This window comes from Malus sylvestris, chromosome 11 (assembly GCF_916048215.2).
Source record: "Malus sylvestris chromosome 11, drMalSylv7.2, whole genome shotgun sequence".
Lineage (NCBI taxonomy): Eukaryota > Viridiplantae > Streptophyta > Magnoliopsida > Rosales > Rosaceae > Malus > Malus sylvestris.
In genome coordinates this window covers 11497444-11520680 of record NC_062270.1, presented here as the reverse complement: position 1 = coordinate 11520680, position 23237 = coordinate 11497444, and the positions used below count along the sequence as shown (strand labels likewise).

Here is a 23237-nt window from a genome sequence, read left to right as displayed (position 1 = left end):
GATTCAAAACTAAAATCATACTTCTCAACGAGACGAAGAAAATGGCATCTTTCTTTACTGCTAACTCGTCGTGGTTTGGCTAGAAAACTACTCAAAAGTGGCTAACTCAAAAATGGTTAGCCACTTTCGAGCCATTGTCCGACCAAACCACGACGAGTTAGCCTTTGAAAAAGGTACAATTCTTTTCGTCTCGTCAAGAAGTATTATTTTCATTTTTGAATCACTAGATTTGGTTGAGTATTGAAAAAGTTATGAACGTTTAAAGTTTACCCAGTTTCCAGCGAGTTTTTCAGTTTTCTCGCGGACCAGTCACATTTCAGGCTATTTTCTGTCCATCTCCGATAACCATTGGGCTTCCAAATAGGTATAATATTATTCTACACTTTCCTATCTTCATTTTGATATATTATGGGTCGAATTTGGTTAAGAAACGATTGAGTTACAAAGCTTTGAAAATTATCCAAAATAGTTTTTAACGGAATGACCAAAATCATGTATGGTGGACAATCTCAGGACCATTTCTATTGATCATGCAAATCTCAAAGACCATTTTGTATAATAACCCTATATAATATTGTGGAATACGTCAAAACCAATGATTAACTTTATAATAACTTACTAACTAGTTAAAGCTCATCTCAAACATTATCTAACCAAAATAAAGAGGCAAAAAAGAGAGGGCTTAGGCTTATGTTTTTCTTGGACAAAAAGACCTTTTGTTTTTGGGACCAAAAAGAGGGGCTTATTCGAAGGCCCAGTTAATGATGCCAGCCAGTCGCCGTGTTACAAAAAATAAATGAAAGTGGCCAACTAAAATGTACTCCACCCCAGTCCTCCCTAACCTCTCCGTTATCCTTTACCGTTTCCTTTCCACCCTGGCCCTACTAACTCTCATTTGTTGTCAAAATGGCTGCTTTCGATTGAGTATTCTAACCGAGCTCTTGTGTCTACTACGCATCCCGAGAGTGAATCGTCGCTCATTCAATTGAAGGTGTGTGAAACCAAGTTTGCAGGTTGTTTGGCGGTAATTTTGAGTTTTGGTGTTGCCCTAATGTTGTTTGTTTGTGGTTTAGCTTTGTTTATCATTTGAGGCTTTTGGATATCTGTATATGGTATAAACTAGGGAGCATTTGCTGTCTTGTGGCATGAAATTGGCGATGTGTGTGGTTCGCTGTCTCTGGGTTTCGGTCTTCTACCGCTAGCCATCCCTCACATAGGCTTCTAGGGTTTTCTCCACTAGCCACTTTTAAGCCTCTATTGGTTGGGCCATTTAGGAGTTTGGGTTGAAACCCGGTATGCATTTATGTTATTTATCATTTTTGTACTCGCTGCAGAAGGGAACTATTAGATGAATTACTACTTACTCATGTTTTATTTGCATCAGTTGTGTTCTTTTTGTATGCTAGTCCTTTTTAGGGTCATTGTAAGTTATTTTATATCATTTTGGACTTTGTTTAATGAATTACTCTACTTTGAAAAGAAAAAAAAACCAGAAACTGTGCAAATAAAACGTAGTAGATTAACTACCACTTAAATTCTTAAATTGAAAGAAAAAAGAGAATCCAAAATAGCAGACAAATAGAAAATGGAGAGCTTATTAGATAAATTGAATGTCAAAACCATATTACAAACTTCAAAAGTAAATGAATGTCAATCTGAATATCTGATCATCCGCACATATCCTGCTCCAAAACTAATTGAATGTCTAAACCATGATACAAAGTTATCAGCAACATTGCTGAAACCATAAAACAACTCCAATTTCCTTGTGCAAGCCTGCTCCAGTTCAGCTACAACCAAAACACCAAATACCATAAATTTTTCCAAACAAAAAAATCGAAACCCTAAAGAAAATGCAATCACTTTAATCACACCAGATAGATTATGCAACACTAAAAGCTTCAAAATCACACCGCAAACACAAACTTAATAATTCCAAACATCAAATCATCGAAAAATTATTAAAAATTAAAGCTTTGACAGGCTTCTTCGACCAAATTAGAGTGATGCACAAGCATCTCGTCTTTGTCTTGCTGCTGCTAACAAAAGAAACAAAATCAGAGATGTGATTGAGAAAAACCTAACCTATCCTGCTGAATGATAACCCTAGCGAATCAGTCACTGTAAGTAGGTGAAGTTTCAACATTCAAGCCAATTGAAAAGCACCATATGGAACCAGAAACTCTAAGCGATCAGAAACGAAGAACGAAGCTGGATATTAGTGAAGAAAATGAGAGTGGAGATGTAGAGGAGGAGTTGATACGTACATGCAATTGCATGTACTCGGTTGAAGGGATTGTGATCGTGCTTTCAATTTGAGCATGAGGCTTCCATGGAGCTTACGATTTCAAAACTCTAAGACTCGATCATCAAGCTTGAGATTCTACAAAGGATATTATGGGAGGTAAAGTTTTGTAGTAGTGATGGAAAATTACGAAAACCAATTAAAAGAGTGAAAATTTTGAATGTTAACCAAAAATCATGTAATAACTTTATTTAATGGTTATAACAAAATTCAATAGTAAACCAGCCCAATAAGACTAGCCCAAAAAATGTAATTTATTGAGCTTCCCATTTTACCCATGACTTCAAATCTTTCCTGTTTATTTGGTCCGTTTCGCTTAGGAAATGTGTATAGAGCTCAAATTCATGGGAGATTTTTCAATGTAAACGAAATACGCGGTGATACACCACGTGTTACTATACAAATGATATGATATATGTGTTAAAAAGTTAATAACTTAAAAAATATAATTTTTCATTATTTATATAAAAACACGTGGTGTACCATCTGTATTCCGATCACAATAAAAAATTTCTCTAGATTCATGTCTGTAATTTTGTCATTTCATCAGCCCATTCCGATCTTCTTCTCCGTTAAATCAATGAGTTCCCATTTTGATTCTCTGGTTCTCCGACTGACCAGGTAATTTTCTCTTCCAACTAAATTAAGATACAACTCCTCTCTGTCTTCCCTTTCCAACGATCTTTTCGTTTCATCACAATTAGTAAAGTCGGAACAGTAATTCAGATCTTTTCATTTCACCACAATTCCAACACATGCATCGACAACCACCAACTCTGAAAAATGGCAATGGAAATCCTGATGCATGTGATAAACAGATGCAGATCTCGCTTCGGAAAGAAGCGGAGATGTCGTTGTACGACCTAGACGACACGCCCTTGCCGAATCTAGCTTCCGTCGAAGAAACCTACGGAATTGGATTATGGCGCTGTACCTGAGGTGCAAGAATTGCAAAAGGCGACTGCTGAGGGGCGTTGAGACACAAACCTGCGTCTTCTGACAGCAAGGACCTCCCTCCCGACCTTATCAATTTCCAAGATACTTTTTGGTACCCGTAGCTGCTCTTGTACCTGAGCTTAAGTCGATAGGTATATAGCTTGATATTCTATCTTTTGTTTGGTTGATGAGAAAATTGAGATTAATTAAGATGGGGAAATAAAAGCTTTGTCTACGTAGCATTCTTCATCAAATCCCAAGCCTTTTGACACTGCCTTGCACAAACCTTTTACAATCCCTCGCAACCCTTTGAAATACCCTTCCAAAGCGTCACTGTTGAAAATAAAAACCACAAAATTAATGCAAAAAAACAAAATAAATTTCGTTATTCTTTTGTCAGACGAGAGAGGGAGTGAGAGACAGTGGCTAGGTGCCAAATCCTACTTTCATCAAGCGCTAGCTAGTTTTCTATGCATGTATAAATCTGTGTTTTGTTTCCTTAATTTTAATTTAGAACGGAGAATTCGATCGGACATGTGAAGTATAATACTATTATTTTATAGCATTGCGAAGGGCGGCTGCTGAGGGGCATTCAGACGCTGACCTGCGTATTGTACGGCAGATGGCCTCCACCCGACCCCATCAATTTCTGAGATACTTTTGGGTACCGGTGGCTGCTTCAATACCTGAGCTTAAGTGGACCGGTATGCGACTTGATTTCAATCTTTTGTTTGGTTGACGAGAAAATTGAGATTAAGATGGGGAAATAAAAAAGTGAATCCTGTTCTTGTGTTTGGTTAACGGAAAACTAGAAAGAAACGGAATTTAAAGAAAAAAATCACGAGTTTTTGTTTTTTGATTAATCTTGTTGAGGTATTAAGCTGAAATTCAATTATTCAAGCGCTCTTAATTTACGTATGAAATCTGAATTATGGGTTTAATTCGTATTTTCTTAATTTGATCATATGGATTTGCACTTTTAAACTCGAGGCTATTCGGGAAAACAAGAGAGAAATGGTTAATGCTACCATAGATAATATATATATTTGTAGCTCTGCAGTTCCCTTCCAATTAATTGATGCGTCTACCTGACTTTGCCAAGACCTATTGCGAAGGTTAGTTGAATTTCTTCTTGGTTTGTTAGTGGAGAGTTCTTGTCTTGTAAGAGGATCTCTCCAGAATTTCTTCTTGGTTTGTTAGGGGAATAAGTGTAACTCCTTAGTAATATTGGTCTTTGTAAATATGTGTGTTACTGTCAAGACTGCAATTGGAGGATTAACATTTTTTATTGCTGTTATTAAGGGAGCTATTTCACTTGACGACTCATGGAAAGAACTGTAATAGCCAGATGTTTGGATTAAAACTTGTTAGTAAACTACAATCCAATAATTGGAAGTCAAACATTGAGAATCTAAGTGGTAAAAGGCTTTTTGAGGTTGCTAATAGCAATGATGTAGCCCATAATTGTTCTCAGTCCAGTATGAGGTGTCAGGAATATTCCCATCATGGGCCTGGTCCATTGGATTTCTGCCGAGTCCTATTAGGAGAAGGTTCCATCCAAATAAGGGTGAAGCAATCAAGTCCTGATGCAACAAGAAATTATCAGAAACTAGGAATGCTTCGAATAAAAAAAATGCAGAGAATCAAAGGCTAAATCTAAGTGATTAAAGAGTTTGATTCAGAGTCCTGCAAGAGTCAGGATTGGCCGAGATCTATTCGGATTGGGTTAAGGAATTCTAGTCCAAGTGAAACTCTACCTCGACTATTGAGGAAATTGCTACTATAAATAGAGAGGGGAGTGCATCATTGAAACCCCTCCAAATCAACACACAAAACTGCCCTGCACAAACTCTTGCTCTAAGCAAAACCTCTCAAAGACCTTGAGATTTTTATTTTCCTTTTTCTCACCAACACACCTTCAGTTTGGATAAACAGCACTGTGGTGGCAACCGGCAACATCTTCAGTTTGGATAAATAACACTAAAGTCGTAGAATCAATCGACCGAGGAGCACCTTCAATTTGGATAAACAACACTGCTTCAAGACCAACTGGTTATCTATCCAATTCTCGGTCAACAAGGATTTTCGAGTTCTTGTTGGAAGAGGTCATCTCATTAGCCTTCTTGGTGAAGTGAGGTGTTACCAAGTTACTCGATATTTTGCATACTGAAAGCCGAATTTGATATTGAACTTCGTAGAACTAGCATCCTTCTTTTTAGGTTCTTGAACCGGAAGGTCAAGACGTGTTCCTTCCTTGACCACAATCGCAAGATTTAGAAGTCAGCAGCGCGTCCAACGCCACATCAACACTCATTCACTCCCTAACCTAGCTCGGCCGATGAGTTGGCAAGCCCTGCATTCAACCGAATAACGTAGTTAGCTTATTAGCTATTCGGCATGCGCACCACGTAGGCTAAGTAATTTTTAGGGTCAACAAAACCCTAATGTTTGTTTCAGTCATCTTTTCTTTGCATTAGTTGCAACAAAAAGCTTTGACATGTTTTCTTTGTCTGGACTTGTCGATTAGAACTAAAGTCACCCTGTCACAATTAAATACTTGTGAATAGTTAGTTTTAGAAACAATATCCGTGTTTGGTTTCAGAAATAGTCAGTTTCAAAAATAGTGTATTACCGATGTTGAGTCTCAAAAATAGACAGTTTGAAAAATAGTTAAGTGTCCAATTTAAGAAATAGTTATAGTATAATGTTCTGTTTAGTGATAGTACCTATGTTCAGTTTAAAAAATAGTGTAGTACTCATGTTCAGTTTAATAAATAGTGTAATATTCGTGCTCAACTTAAGAAATAGTCAGTTTTATTTGTCGAAAGCCTTTTTCATCAAAGTTCCCAAAAAATAAACTAAGCAAAGCGCATGCTCGCATGCCAACTCGGGTTTAGTTTTAAAAATCGTCAGTTTAAAAAATAGTGTAGTACCTGGGTTTAGTTTAAAAAATAGTGTGGTATCCGAGTTTAGTTTTAGAAATAGTCAATTTTCAGTTCAAGAAATAATGATAGTAGTAGTATTCAGTTTAAATTGGTGATAGTATATGTGCTATGTTTTTTCAAAAATAGTAAATATTCAATTTAAGAAATATTGAAGTACACACATTCAGTTTCAAAATTAGTCAATTTAAGAAATAGTTAGTGTTTAAGTTAAAAAATAGTCATGTTAAGAAATAATTAGTGTTCAGTTTAAGAAATAGTGAATGATGGAGAGAGTGTATGTAAAGGACGCGCAAAGTCCCGTGCATTAATTTTTTATTACTTATTTTATTTTTTATTATATTTAACTTTTGTCCTTTTAACAATTAAGTCATTTTACTAAAGTTTAAGCCATTTTATTAAATAAAGTTCTTAGATGATTTTTTTATGTTAATAAAAAGTTTACGGAAGTCTTTTCTTTAAAGTTAAGAAAAATAAAGTTTTGATGAAAAAGACTTGGGTTAAGTTTATTTTAATAAAAAAATCATGCTATAACTTTTTTTTGATGAAAAAAACCTTTTATTATATTTAACTTTTGTCCTTTTAACAATTAAGTCATTTTACTAAAGTTTAAGCCATTTTATTAAATAAAGTTATTAGATGATTTTTTTATGTTAATAAAAAGTTTACGGAAGTCTTTTCTTTAAAGTTAAGAAAAATAAAGTTTTGATGAAAAAGACTTGGGTTAAGTTTATTTTAATAAAAAAATCATGCTATTACTTTTTTTTGATGAAAAAAACCTAAGTTTTAATGAAAAACCTTTAAATTTTAATACATATGACAAATAACTTAAATTTTAATGAAACTAACACAATTTTAATATTAAAAAAAAAAACCTAATGAGTGGGATTCGCGCATCCATCACAGACAATGTTTATGAAACTAAATGGTACTATACTATATATGAAACTTAACCGTCCTACATTGTTTATGAAATTGAATGGCACTATACTATTTATGAAATTAAACGGTAGTATACTATTTATTGGTCTAGATTCATAAATAGTGTCTAGTTCTTGATTCACTTTCATAAATAGTGCCTAGTTATTAAGTCATGTTTCATAAATAGTGTATAGTAGTTGATACAGTTTTATAAATAATGTCTCATTCTTGATCCAGTTTCATAAATAGTGCCTAGGTTTTTGTCCACTTTCATATACAGTGCATAGTTATTGGTCATGTTTCATAAATATTGTTTAGTTCTTGGTCATGTTTCATAAATAGTATATAATAGTCAGTACAGTTTCATAAATAGTGTCTTATTCTTGATCCAGTTTCATAAATAGTGTCATAGTGTCTCTTTCTTGGTCCATTTTTTTGTTCAGTTTTAGAAATAGTGCCTTTTCCAATTTCGATGCATCCCATGATATGAGCAACAACCACCTTCATGATGGTGGTGATGCCCATGCCCATGACGTTCATCATGAGATACCCAGTTGTTCCTCCCTTCTTTTTCACTTTCTCTTCATGAGATACCCAAATCCAACCCAACCCTTGCTATAAAGTTGTAGAGCTTTTTAATTACTAGGAGGGTTCCACTGCATAATTGGGATGAAAAATCCATCGTACGATCACAACTTGGGAAAAGATTTGATTAAAAAAATTATAATTGTACATATATTGTACTTGATTGCAATACAACCTACTGTCATTTTTGCTTATATATTGACGTAGGAAAAGCCAAGTGATGCGTAAAATAACTAAACACACAAATTAAACCCTCTTTTTATCAATTGTAGTAAAGTATGTAAGTAGGGATCGTTCTAGGCCGGGGATTAGGAGGGATTGCTAAATCACTTGAAAACGTAAAAACAAAGTTTAAAACACTAACTAGACTCAAAGAATGCAAAACTATACTTTAAAACACTAAAACAAACCAAAAGACTCAAAACAGCCCCTAAACACTCAAAACTACCTTAAAAACACAATCTGGGCAATTTTGGGACTCTCACACAAACTTGGACAAATTTTGGTTTTCTAATGAACTAAAACACTTAAAAACATAATCTAAGACAAGTTCTAATTAATATGACTCAAAGAAATAAGATGGGGTTGATTTTTGACGAAAATAATTAAATTAAGACAAGAACAAAGTAAACAAATTCTTAGACAAATTTGGGTGAATCAAAACACTCTAACACACAACCAAAACAGAAATTAAACACTTTGAAACAATAAAGTAAAAGGGGGATTTTGGTTTTAATGAATTTGAAAACAAAACAACTTTGTAAAACAAAACAGATTGTAAGTGAATTTGAATGAAACTTATGGATGGAAGATTAGCTAGGAGGTTCTTCTCCACATATGTCACACTTGCATACAAAACGATTTCCAGTTGCTTTTCGATAAGCTATGAATACTCAACGCCCCAAATTAACCGTGAATTGCACTAATTAACCCTCAGTTTTTTCCACAAGTTATTAGGTTGGATGATTGCATACGACAACCCAAAACATTCCCTACAAGTTCCCTACATGAATTGCATAATAGAGATACAAGCAAGAATCATTAAGTTCTATGAAAAACATAAGCATTGACGAGGCACTCATTACTATGATTTGCATGAAACTTATGCCAAGAGTTTACTTAACGTGATTGTGACTAGCAACCTTCACTACTTGTGAATATAAGTTTATAACGATTAGGTGAAACTCCCATATATTCTAGCGTCAAATTCATGCATGAAAATTAAGCGTGCACTCTTAACCAACATACACAAATTAGTTTTTATATGAACGGATAAGTAAATTGAATTCACAACTTATGAATCACAACTGGATGTAATCAAATCATATTGCAAGTATGAACATAGTTTCGAATCACCCCCTAACTAAGAGGGGTTTAGTTCCTCATACTCACAAAGCAAAGATACATAAAATTAGACATTAAAATCAAAGGAAAGAAAACACCTAAAATGCTCCAACTTGGTAGCAAGTGCATCCAAGATTCCTCCTTTCCCTATGCTTGCGGCAGATTGGGTTATGGACAGATTTTGGGTAGTTTTATGATGTACAATGGATGGGGAATGGTATGGAAGGGTTTAGGGTGAGTGTGGAGGAGTGTTTGAGGGTTGGAGGGTGGTGGAGAGCTAGGCAAAGAGGGTGGAAGAAGGTGGAGTGGCTGTTATGTTTTCTAGGCACTAGAATGGTGTTTTTGGGGTGTTTTGCTACCTAGAGGTTGTATGGACGAATTTTCTGTGATGAATGATGAATATGAGAGTGTGAACCCTTTGCCAAGGGGTGTAAACATGTATTTATAGACCCCAAAAACCTTAGAAAATCAGGTTAGGTTAAGGATGAAATGCATGGCAATTTGTGTGTGTGGTGTGCAATGGTCCAAGGGTGAAAATGAAGTAATGATGCAAAGTGTGAAGGGTAAAATGGAGTGGTGTTGTAGCTAGGGAGCATGAATGATTGTGTACATTGCATAGAGATGGAAAGGGAGGTGAAATGTGTCAACAAATGGGTCAAAGGTGCAACAACATGTGTTGCACATGGCATTGGATTCCAAATGTGAATGATGGAGCATCAATTGGTGCATGTAATGGATGTAAATGTTGTCTAAAATCTAATGAGTGAAGGGAACAAGAGGTATCAAGCAATTGAGTGTAATAATGAAATGAATTGAAGCATGAAATTAGAAATTATGTAGGGGACAAGAGTGATCAAGCATGGCATGGAATCCAAAGGGAATTCTATGTGGTTTGCATGGCAAGGAATGTAAGTTGGGGTGACAGATTTTTGGGCTGTTTTCTTCATCTTTTGGACCATAATTCTTCATATTCTTGGCCTCTTTAGTTCTCAAATTCGTCCATCCACTTGGCCCATGCATTTGCTATCCATTCCAAGCCCGAAACATGCTCCAAAGGCCTCCAAAATGCATCTTCTTGCCTACTTTGTCCATAAAATCTGAAAACACACGAAAATGACTTTAAACATTAAAATAACTAAGGAAACACAACATAAATGCACAAGAAGAAGCCAACTAAGTCGCATAAATATGCTCCTATCACCAAGAGAGTCTCGGAGAGACGGGGGATGATAACCTGGGATTTGCTCAATCAGGGGCAACGGAGCTCGCTCACGTCACTAATCGTGGATTCTCAGGTTATATCCCTGTAGAGATGTGAATGATTCCGTCCTCGCTCTCCGTCCCCCCTGGTTAAGCGATTCTGATGCGAGAGGTAGACTTGGAGAAAACAATTTGAAACCATTAATATGCTTTGGAATAATAAAGGTTTTGTATTTTAATTACTTAGGAATTTGTTAAGTTATCTTGGGAGTTGTATGGCCGTCATGGAAACTTAAAGTCTATTAATTTGTAAACGCTTATAAATATTGTACTAGAAAGCCTTGAATGACAGACTTGAATGAATTAAAATTGTATTTGCCTTGTGCATTTGAAGAGAGCGATTTCTCCTTCTAAAATTAAACATTTGACTTGGTTGTGTGAGTGAATCCACGATTAGCGATGAGAGCGAGCTCCGTTGCCCCTGGTTGAACGAATCCCAGATTATCATCCCCCTTCTCCCAGAGACTCCCTTAGCTTTTCCTGCATCATATATAATTAGCATGGGGTTCGCAAAATGAAAGGAAAGTTATTGCCCCTCCTTTGTGTCTAATCCTTATTTCTGATAATTTTTGCTTCTTTTTTAACCCGATGAGATATTTAAGATGCTCCTGTCGTAAATTGTTTTAGTATAGTCCCAATTTTGAACTAATTTAAATCTTAAAAGATCATTTTAGCCTGTGAAAGCTGTAGCTATATATGATTATTCGCAAAGTGAAACGCAATACAATGTAATGTCTGTTGTAAATAATGGGTATGTTTGCCCACATGTGTATAGTAATGTGTATAGTAAAGTATCACATTTGTATACTATATACTCATAAGCTAAATAGTAATATTTTGTAATTTTCCATTGAAGTAGCTCTATAAATAGAGCACTTCAATTGTGCAAAGATGAGTAAATGAGAAGAAGAAAGAAAAGAGAAATATATCTAATAGCAATAATATACATTACTTCCTCTGCAACAGCTTGTGTCGGTATATTACTCTGCAACTGCTTCGTTCCTTCACCGAGTAAAGGTTATCTCTCTATAAATTTTGCCTATTTATAACAATGTCTTGTTTTTGCATATATATAATCAACTACAGCATCAGCTGCTACGGCTAAAGCGGCGGCGGAGTGGAAGCACAAGGCAAGCGCGTTCTCTCGCATAAGCTTTCCTAAGAGAGAGGTGAGCAAGAAGCGGAAGGCCTTCTTCTTCCTCCACTGCTTTTGCTGCCATTGCTACTACGGCGGTGGGGATAATCGTCGGCACATCACTATCACAAGGAGTCATCATCGTCCTTGGCGAATGGATTCTACGACGAGTACAACTCGTCTTCAACGGCCAAGGCTGCGAGCAGCGGAACTGGAAGCAGAAAGACTGATTAGTGTTGCTTCCATGGAGTATGAGTCGAGCGACGACGATCAGCACTTCAAGAGAAAGCCGTCGAGGTACAAGTCGTCGCCACCGTAGGACGCCGAGCAGGAAAAGCCCTCCAGGCACTCGAGAGGAGGCAGGGATCGGGATAGCAGGCAGAGATACTTTTTTGGGGAATGTCGAAACTGGCTTTCTCCGAGAACGACATCGTGAGCATCTTTGTCTGCTGGGTAGGCACCTTTTGAATAACATATGTGAGCTTCTTTGTCGGTGGTAGTGGCATAATTGTAAAAAAAATATGGAAAATTGATTTCTAACAGAATGGGGTTTCCATTAAGGGCAATGGCTGAAAAAAAAAATTATGACGTTTTAGGCTTTTAATTCAGAGTTTATAGGTTGTGCTTTATTTGATACACACATATACATATATCTAATCCCTTTCATTGAGAGATCCGTCAAAAAAGCTTATTTTGGGATTTCTCGAAGGACCCAATTCCCAATGGATCTCCGTTAGTCATTTCTTCAAATATTATCTCCACCAAAAGCCACAAAAATCCGAAAGCATATGATAGTTGGATAACTAAATAGTAGTCATTTTAGTTTTTTTTTTATTCGAATCATTTTAGGGGGCGTTTGTTGCGCCGGACTATTTCGGACTGGACTAGCTTAGACTAGACTAAGCTGGACTAACTTAGTGAAGCGTTTGGTGCAGTGTTGGACTAAGAAGCTGGATAATAACAAATTCTAATATTATATTATTTAATATATATAAATTATTAATATTTTATTATGATCTAGGTGACCTGAGATGACAAGGAGTCTATCGGGAGTGGTTGTTGAGCATGACGAGGATGAGAGAGGATAGTCTTAGCTAGTCCCATGGTTATTGGGGGGTCTCGCTAAGACCTCTTAGTGAAGGGTTTTGTCCATGCTAGTCCCCTTTAGTCTCATTAATGTTAGTCCCAGCATGGAACAAACACAGTATTGGACTAACAGCTAGTCCAGTCCAGTCCAGTCCCACTTAGGAAGGGCAAACAAACGCCCCCTTAATGTTTCTTTAAAGAACTGTATTCGTGTGTTTTATTTACTACAATTGGATATCTTAATAGTTTTAGATATTTCTAGCTAACTTTTTGCAAGAATAATCTATGATAATGTACTAAAATATAAACGATCTGAATCCTTGAAAAAAAGTTATAGCTTATTAGTACATCTAGCCTTCGACAAGACAAGATGTACTCTCAAGCCTCTATGTGTATCTAAAACTTGATGACGACATTTAAACATTTGTAAGTTACTTACGAAAAAGAAAAAGTATGTAGAGACACTTAGCACTGGTTTGGTATTACTGTGCTTTGAAAAAAAAACTGATGCTGCTGCTGTGCTGTGAGAATAAGCAGCTGTGAAATAAAGCAGCAGAGTGTTTGGTAAACTTTTTTGTAAAAGTGTTTATGGAAGAAAAGAAAAAAGTAGTATTATAATGTTTGGTAAACTTTTATGTAAAACAGCTGTGACTGTGTGAAATAACCAAAAAGGGTATAATATTATATGTGCCATTAATTTAATTTTCTCCATCTGCATCGAGTAGTCTCTCCCATTACCCCACCACTGAACCAGACTTTCCAACAATCAAAAGCATCTCTCTAGAAGTCTCCCCCCACAACCCCAATTTTCTCAGTTTTTTTTTTATTTTTTATTTTTTTTGCTCCGTCTTCTTCTTTTTTATTTTTCTCAATCTCTCTCACCTGTCATCTGATTTGCAGTACATACATGGTCTAGCTACTCGAGGAGTTCATTATATGCATCGGGCATGGCCAACACTTCAGGATGCTGGTTTCTTTCTTCTTCCGAGACTAATCATTTTTTCTTTTTGAAATTGTATAGTGTGAATTTGATCATATGAAGTAGTTTCCTGTATTTAATTTTGGGTATTTGGAATAATTGAGTTTTGGTGTCCGTCTGGGCAATCTGGGCTCTCCTAATTTGCAAAAATACGAAGATCAGTCATTTGTAAGTGGTGCAATCTGGGAAATCTGGGAAAATCTGCGATGCCAAAACCGAATTTGATCCTTGCCGAAAAAAATGGTGGTATTTCTCAACGCAATTTTGATGGCATGGGAGTGAGAGAGGACAGACAAGAGATGGGAGGAAAGACAGAGGCAGAAACAACGTCCTACGGTATGGAATTCAAGGTCAATAACGGTGATTGTTGAAGCTGGGAGTGAACGACATTGTGGCGGGATCTACAAGGATGACCTCCCAATTGAAGTCGGCGACGTTTTCCAGTTGGTATTATGTGTAGTTATTTAATTGTTTAAGGTCATTTTGGGTGTTTGAAAGTTTCATTTTGAAAGTTTCATTAAAGGGCTCAGCGCCTCTTGCAAATTAGGTTTGCTCAAAAGCTGTGGAAGCAAAAAAAGCCGGTTTTTCAAAGCTAGCTTTTGCTGCTTTGAACTTTTAGCTTTTTTTTTCACCCAAAAATGTGAGAAAATACTGAAGTTGAATGTTTACCAAACACAAAAAGCTTCTAGCTTTTTTTGATACCTGCTTTTTTTTTAAACTCAGTACCAAACTAATACTTAGCTCTTTCGTTTATAGTTTAAGTAGGTATGTATGTATGTATGTATGTACATACGTATACATGTACGTACGTATGTATGTAAAACGTATGTAGTTGTCAAGTCCATCAATCATAAAGTTTAACTACTTAATCTTGTATGTGCGATTCTGATTTGGATCTTTTTGCTTGTTGTGGCAAATAAATGACCTATTAATTAATGAATCATGTCACTCTCGCCATTTTAATACTTCATAATCCGATATCATCAAAGAAACAAATTATAGAGATGAACATTACTTTTGCCAATTTGACCAACTAGCGATGCCAATGAATTTTATTTTTTCTTTTTTTTCAAGGGGAATCATGTTTTGAAATTTTCAAAATGTTTCATTCATTAATATTCAAACCATTCAATCTTGGTGGTTGCATAATATGTATATTTCTATTGGGTAATGATAGACAATATATAACACCTACACAACAAATAACAAATGAATTTTAGTGGTGTCTTCCCAAAAATAATAATGTAATGGGGGGAATGTGGATCTACATTTTGTACCTCTAACATTTCAAAGAGAAAGGACCGAAACATACACAGTTGGTGATTGGAATGAAGTCTTGCCTTGATCAAAATAAGGAAGATATTTGGAAATGTTCTTTACGAAGGGATACAATAATTGAGCCTAACTCTCATCTATCATCTTTGAGGGGTTAAGAACCCATACTGGGAAGAAAATATGGACTTTACTTTTTGTTTTCTAGATAACCATATAAATTATTTTAATTCAATATAAGATTGTAGACACTATACTACAGTTTAATAATATTTTATTTACTTATAAATAGGAGATCTCATATTCAAGTTGCTTGAATGGTGAATGTAATATCTTATGATTATGATTGTCCTACTAAGTAACTTAGTCCAAATGATGACAATGAACATTTTCTTAATAATATCATATATTGTGTAACTTAGTCCAAATGGTGGGTCGCCTTTCTCGTTCTCTTTTTTTTTTTTTTTTTTTTTTTTAAAGGACCGTCTGGTGGCTTCGCCATTGCAGTTCACCCTTTCAGGGACCGAGAAGACTCACAGAGGCATTTCAACCTCCCATTGACCACCATCGTGTCATTCACAAGCCAGAAATCAAACCCAAGACGTGCCGTGTGGAATACGGGCTTGAAATTCTTCCCCAACCACTGGGCCGCCCCGTGGTGGTTAGTCACCTTTGTCGTTTACTTTACCTTAAATTAGGCAAGTTGGAGTTTTCTCTCATAGTCATGTCCATGGGCGAAGCTACATTAGAGCAAAGATGGGTGATCACCCTTCTAGTCATAAAAAATCCCCATGAAAAATCAGGAATCCGCTCCTTTAACCTTGCACAGAAAGTGTTTGATGAAATGTTTGAATGTAGGTTGATGTCGTTGCTTCTACACTGCGTGCGCCATATTCAATTCAGTCAAGTTATTTGAAATATTTAGGCCACATGTTTGACACAGTTATTCTTCTTAAAATTCACTACAAATCCATACGAGTTTCCAAAAAACATCTCGTAATCACTTAAACTTTTTATCTCATACTATCATATTCACCAAAATATTTAGGAAAGTCTATCAATTTTTATATATTATATGTTAGAACCTTGCTCATTATACAAACACACATAATGGATTTATACTATAAGAAATGGTGCTTATATCCTCCTTCGAATATTCCGATTAGTCCAAATCCTCCTTCGAATATTTCAGGTAGTCCAAATCCTCATTCGAATATTTCAGGTAGTCCAAATCCTCATTCGAATATTCTGGTTAGTCAAAATCCTTATTTGAATATTATAGATGGTTTTCAATAAAGTAAAGTCACTTAGTTGAATGAAATATTGTCCAATCTTCTTGCATACCAAGTCTTAGACCTTGAATGATTGTCTATATTTTCTGGAACATTTTACCCTTTAAATTTTGCCGATCTCCTCGATAATTCTGGACTTCACCACTGATCATATCCATGGTGTTTTGGATAAACAACTTAGTCTCTCTTGAGATATCGGTTGAGTCGTTGAAAGCTCATTCAATAATTCTCGTTCTTTGGCATCCTCCCTTGTATCCTCGGGTCAAAATGAATATGGAGGGCCTTGCTAAGGGTAACTCGAGTCCTGCAGCTTATGATGGGATTTTTTAAGATTTTGCAGGTTAATTTGGTTGTGGTTTCTTCAAGAGTTTAGGGTATCTCACTTCTTTCTATGCAAGGCTTCGTGCCATCATTCTTGATATGTAGTTGGATCATGTGTGGAGATAGAAGAATTTGCGGCTTGAAAGTGATTTTTCGTGTGATCTCTTATTTTGCTTCTAGCTCTTTATTTTTTAGCTAATTACCTGCTATTATAATTTTTAAAATCCCCCCTATCGTTAGATGCTCATACTTTTCATCTAACAATTTATCTATCTTTGTACATGCATATGTTGACCAAGTGAGAGACATCTGAGAAAAAAAGTAATTTTGTCCCTAACTCATAACTACAACAATTTCTACCTTTCTTCCCTTCCATCTAATCCTTAGTGAGGGACAAAATTACTTGTTTACTGTCGAAAGTTTCTCATGTGCACAACATGTGACAAAAATGACCTAATGTCAAGTTGAAAAATTCAAAAATCTAATTGTAAGGGAAATTGGGCTGAGATTATAAAAGTTTAACAAGAGTAATTGACTAAAATAAAAGTTTAGAAAGAAAATTGACAGTGTCTTACAAGTTCCTGGGACAAACTGTTGAAACACAATAACAAGTGAGACGATAACTGCCTTTTTCTGAAATATTGAAAATATATGAATCAAACGTGAAAATGTTTTAATTATCTAAGAAGAGTTTATGTGAATATATTCTTTATGGACAAAATTTTCTGGACAACTTTCCAATGAATTTGATAGTGACTAAGCACGTCCAAGTAGTGTAAAGAATGGTCAATACTTAGGTCCACTAACTCTTCTATTATGAACAATGTAAAAAGTCGCTTGTTGGAAATGCTTCAAATTAAAACAAGAAGACATGTCAGTGTAGTAAAAAGTCGCTTGTGGGCTTCCAGGGCAGAGCATATATTAATATGCCGTAAGGTGTGCATGGAAGTCATGCGACGTAAACAAATTCAAACAGATGCTTCCGGCCAAAAACGGATGACCAAACAACTGAAAAATCGTGTAGTGAAGGTCGCATTCTCAAATATGAGTATTTTTTTTAAATCCATTTCTTTTTTCTTTTTCTTTTTTTTTTAAATCCATTTCTTTAATATGAGGATTTTTTTGTTTCAATATGAGTTCAGGCACTGTCTTTTTTGGACGCGATTTAGTAGCATTTATCAATTGGATTAGTCCTTCAATCTCACGCTTTCTGGTACATTTTTAATTGTATGGTTTGTACTCTGTTAGGGTATCTCCAATATAAAAATATAAAATTGGAAATGTGAAATGATGTTTACCCAATCCTCTCTGGATCCTTTTGGTGAGGATCATAGGAATTCGTAAATCGTATCGGTTCATTGTACATCGTGCTATCAATTTTTGTCAAATTTTGTTTGTATTTAATTTTAAATAAAAATATTTAAAATAATTTCTGACCATACGATGTACAATGAACGGATATGATTCACGGATCTCCAGAATCCTCACAAAGAGAATCTGGCGAGGATTCGGATTCGATGTTTACCATCTTCGATGACATTTTTTAAAAAATATTTCAAGATGTACACATTTTTTTGTTCCATTGATAAGTTGCAAAGTCCTCAAATGTTAAATTTGTTGTACGTCTAATTTATTGAATAATATAAAAGGCATAGAGAGGGGTTGCGGCGGCATAAAGCGAAAGAGAGATGTGTAATTATGAGGGGTGTGTTATATCATCACATTGTGCCTTTATTTATAATAGTATGAAAGATAATTTTCTTATCCCAATAGGATTACAAAATATATAGTCTAAAAGATATGGTAGAATGCCATGGTGATATTCTAGATATGTTAAGATTTACACAATCACATTTCTAATCTAAGGACTGCAACAAAATTTACATTTTCATCTTTTTTTATATGAAAAGTAAACTTCATTAAAACGAAAGATGGTTACAGGCCAGCACAGAAGAAGGTAAAATAACTCAAATACATTGGGGTAAATCAGATACATAAAAGCCTAGCCCAATTAAATAAGTAAAAATGGAAACTCAAATCCCTAATCTTTGACTGCAAAAAGCAGCTTCCACCGCGGTCACCACGACAAAAGTCATGCCACTAGTTGCCGAAGTTGCAACAGTAAAGAAAAAGACAAAGTGGTGAAACCGACCAAGACAACACCGCACAAAACTACCAAACCCACAACCAAAAGCACACAACATCCAAATTTCTTCACCAAAGACACAGAACCAAAAGATAGTTACCGGATCCAAAACCCATTCACCAATCCCTGCAAATATATACAAACAAAGTAACTCATGGATGGAAGGTGAGGCTAAGGGAGTATGTAAAATACCCTTAATTCATGGATAAAAGGTAAGGCTAAGGGAGTATGTAAAATACCCTTACTTTGCTCGTAACCACAGAGCACTTGGCCTCGAGGGAAATTTGACATGCTAGTTGGGGGAGGGAAAGTGAGGGAGGGAGTTAAATTTGGCAACCATATCCGTCTCGGAGTCCGTAGATCAGAGCAAATGACAAGATAGGGATGAAATATGAGGAAGAGAGGCAGAAGGAAAATATAAGGTGAGGTGGAGTTTTGGGTTTGGAAAGTAATGGTCAGAGGAAAGAGGGACATGAAGCTCAAAGGTGAGACAAACTCACGGGAAAATTGGAGACAGAGTTCACATAAGCTAAGAAAAATCTCAGGGGAAATTTGAAAAAAAAAAGAGAAAAAAAAAAAAGAAGAGAAGAAGGGAAAGAGGAAGGAGAATTAACAAGGTAACCACCAGCACCTAAGCCAAAGGCTAGGGCCAGCAAAAATGATTGCAGATTAAGGTACTAGAGAGAATTTCACACATTTTCTGTGGAGAGACAGAGAAAGAAAAAAGGCTAAATTGGATTAATGGTCCCCGTGGTGAGAGGGTAATCGGAAGATAGCCCCCGTGGTGAAAAAATTCAGATTTAAACCCTCATAGTGAACTCCGTTAGGATTTAAGCCCAAAATTAACATTTATGTGAACTCTCCGTTAATTCAAAATTAACAATCCCACACTTCCCCCAAGGATTTCGTTGGATTTTAAAACCACGAAATCTGCTGCATTCAATCTCAATTTGTCCTACATTTTTCTCCCTGCATCGTATTTGAATAGCTGCAACCTCAAACTTTTGATCAGAAAAATCCATGTCGGCATTTCTTATGTCGTCCTTGTTATTGGTCCTTTACACCGCTTCTTACAAAACACCTGTATGGAACAACATCACCGTTGTTGTAAACCTAAGCACCCATGAATATATTGAGAAATATATTTTCATTTTACTCAATGAAATAAGATTACAATCTGAATGTATATATACACCTATGTAGACTAACTAACTCATAACAAATAACAACTTTCCTTAACCTCTAAGTATTATCCCTTGATAGTGTATTGACAATATTACCCTTAATATCCCCTCTCAAACGAAACTGAAGGACCCGAAGTTGAAGTTTGTCTCTGAGAAACAAAAATCGTGCTGCAGATAAGGATTTTGTACAGATATCAGCCACTTGATCTTGTGAGCAGATGTAGTGAAGGGAGATGTGCTTGGCAACTACTTTTTCACGGATGTAATGATAATCAAGCTCGACATGCTTGGTCCGAGCATGAAAAACAGGATTCTTGGCAAGGGATATAGCAAATACGTTATCACACCAAAGTTGAGGAGAACAAGGCAGACAATAGCCAATGACAGCAAGTAATTGACAAATCCAAGTGATCTCAGAAGCAGTGTTTGCAAGGGAGCGATACTCTGCCTCGGTAGAGGAACGAGCAATAGTGGGTTGCTTTTTAGCGCTCCAACTAATGAGAGAATTACCCAGAAAAATGCAGTAACCACCAGTGGATCGCCTATCTAACTCACAACCAGCCCAGTCAGCATCGGAAAAGGCCTTGAGAGATGGAACAGATGAGCACTTTGAGAACCAGAGACTGTGATCAATGGTGCCCTTAAGATATCGGAGGATACGCTTGACAGCTTGGAAGTGAGAGACTTTGGGAGTGTGCATGAACTGGCATACAAGGTTGACAGCGAAACTAAGATCCGGCCTTGTCCGTGTTAGATATTGAAGAGCACCCACCAAGGACCTGTACTCAGAAGCATTGTCAAGAAGAGGAGAAACATGATCAATCTTGGAAGTGCTCAGTGGTGTGTTGCAGGGTTTTGCACCAACCATTTTGGCTTTGTTAAGCAAATCCAGAATATATTTAGTTTGGGAGAGGAAAATGCCAGTAGAAGAGCGCTTGACCTCGAGACCTAGAAAATAGTGTAAAGGACCAAGATCCTTAATAGGAAACAAATTGCTGAGCTGTGTGATCACATGCTGACAATCAACAGAAGAGGGCCCAGTAACCAAAATATCGTCCACATACACAAGAACAAAGACCAAGGAATTGTCCTTTTTGACAAACAGAGAGTGGTCACTTTGAGAACCAACAAAGCCAAAAGAAGCAAGAGCAGCATGTAGTTTATCATACCAAGCTCGGGGAGCTTGTTTCAGACCATATAACGATTTATGAAGCTGGCACACATGATGGGGCTTGGTAGAGTCTGCAAAGTCGGGTGGTTGTTGCATAAACACGGATTCAGAAAGAGTGCCATGTAAGAATGCATTACTGACATCAAGTTGGTGCAGAAACCAATCAAATTGAGCAGCAAGGGTGAGTAAGAGGCGAATTGTCACAGGTTTAGCCACAGGGCTAAACGTTTCAGCGTAATCGAGACCTTCCTGTTGGTGAAAGCCCTTGGCAACCAACCGAGCCTTGTAGCGATCTATGGAGCCATAGGGTTTTCGTTTGATGCGAAACACCCATTTGCAGCCAACTATGTTCTGTGAAGAGTGATATGGAACCATGGACCATGTTTGAGTATGAAGAAGAGCATTGAATTCCTCCTGCATTGCTTGGCGCCAATAGGGGTGTTTAGATGCTTGGAAATAGGTTGGAGGAATATAATCCAGAGACAAATGAGAGGGAATAGGATGATTTGTGGCAGTAAAAGCTTTAGGTTTGTAAATGCCGGACTTAGAGCGGGTTTGCATAGGGTGAGTGTTTATGGAGGAAGAGGGTGGAGGGGATGGCGGTGGTGGTGCAGGAGGAGGAGGGGAGGAGGATGGTCCAGAGGGTGGTGAGGATGACGGTGGTGCAGTGGGAGGAGGGGAGGAGGATGGGCCAGAGAAAGGAGATGAGGGTGAGGATGGAGTAAGGGATGGAAAAGTTAAGGAAGATGGAATAGCAGAGGATGGACTTGCAGGTTGTAATGGGGAAGAAGGAGAGGAAGAGGAAAGATCAGAAAATGGAAACTTGCTTTCATCAAAGAGAACATGCCGAGAGATGTATAGGCGTCCTGTAACTGGATCAAGGCATTTGTACCCCTTATGATTGAGACTATAGCCCAAGAAAACACAGGGCTTGCTCTTAGCATCCAACTTAGAAGAAGTATACGGCTTTAACCACGGAAAGCAGAGGCAACCAAAAACTCTGAGTGTACCATAACAAGGCAATGTCTTGAAAAGAGACTCCCAAGGTGAAGGTCGAGATAGAGTAGGTAACTTGTTAATGAGATAGATTGCAGCTGCAAAAACATCGACCCAATAAAAGTGAGGAACTTTAGATGCTGCAAAAAGAGTGCGGGCAGTTTCCACAAGATGCCTGTGTTTGTGTTCAGCACACCCATTTTGTTCGGGTGTGTGAGGACAAGATAACTTATGCTGGATGCCATGTTGTGCCAAGAAAGTAGAGAATAGAGTACTCATGTATTCACCACCAGAATCAGATCTCAAGGTAATAATTTTGGTGCACAGAGTATTTTCAACCAAAGATTTATATTTCATGAAGACTGATAGTACATCAGATTTGTATCTCAGAGGGTAGAACCAACAGTATCGAGTAAAATCATCCACAAATATGACATAGTACCGGAAACCATCCTGAGAAGCTATAGGTGAGGGTCCCCAAACATCTGTATGAATGAGTTCTAAAGGTTTCGTGGTAGTACATGTAGTGGATACAAATGGCAATCGAGAACACTTTCCTAATGCACAGGCTGAGCAAAAAGAAGAGGTCTTATGTTGGAACACAGAGATACAAGATTGAGAAGCGAGCTTATTTAAAATCTTGACTGAAGGATGGCCCAACCGTCCATGCCACAGAGTCCGGGAAGCTTTTGGAGTAGCAGTAAGAGCTGTATGCTTGGCACCAGTGTGAGATGAAGGATAAAATGGATAGAAGCCATGCTGAACAGGACTTTTAAAACGCATCCTCCCCGAAGAAAGATCCTTCACAGTAAAGTGAGAGGGATAAAGATGCATAGAGCATTGATTATCAATAAGAAATTGATTTGCAGAGAGGAGATTATGCTTCAGATCAGGCATAAATAAAACATTTTTTAGTGCAAAATTACTATGTGAAGTGGTAATGGAAGAAGAGCCAGTGTGAGTGATAGGCAAACCTTTGCCATCACCGATATACACTTGTTCAGGCCTTGTGTAGACTTCAGGATTCTGGAGAGTGGCATAGTTGTTGGTCATATGAGAAGTGGCTCCAGAGTCGACAATCCATGGAGATGAGGAGTTGGAGGTGTTGGCAACCAACGCAGTTTGGGATGACTTGCCATTATAGTGAGGGTCCATGCGATGAGGACAGTCACAAGCCTTATGATCAAATTGACGACATATTTGACAAGAAAGTTTCCTGTTGGATGAAAAATTGGACCGAGGGCCTCGATTTGAACGCTGATTGTTGCCTCGATTGAAAGTGGAGAATCGCGGATTGTTGTTCTGCCTGAAATTGCCACGAGAATTGTGGTTGCCTCGAGTAAAGTTGCGATCCAGTCCACG

General features: G+C 37.0%; 1 protein-coding gene across 3 annotated transcripts; it reads left to right on the top strand.

Annotated features, from left to right (window-relative positions):
- The first annotated feature begins 793 nt into the window (after positions 1–793).
- LOC126588398 (E3 ubiquitin ligase PQT3-like) lies at positions 794–12038 on the top strand. 3 transcript variants are annotated; one of them, XM_050253486.1, is made up of 4 exons: positions 794–2926; positions 3124–3393; positions 3805–3945; positions 11380–12038. In XM_050253486.1, the coding sequence occupies exons 3-4, from the start codon at positions 3864–3866 to the stop codon at positions 11745–11747; spliced, it is 450 nt and encodes a 149-aa protein (XP_050109443.1). In that variant the 5' UTR covers positions 794–2926; positions 3124–3393; positions 3805–3863; the 3' UTR covers positions 11748–12038. The 3 variants fall into 3 exon arrangements, with proteins under 3 accessions (XP_050109443.1, XP_050109442.1, XP_050109441.1); XM_050253485.1 differs by lacking the exon at positions 3124–3393 and having other exon boundaries at positions 794–991; XM_050253484.1 differs by having other exon boundaries at positions 794–3393.
- The last annotated feature ends 11199 nt before the right edge of the window (positions 12039–23237 follow it).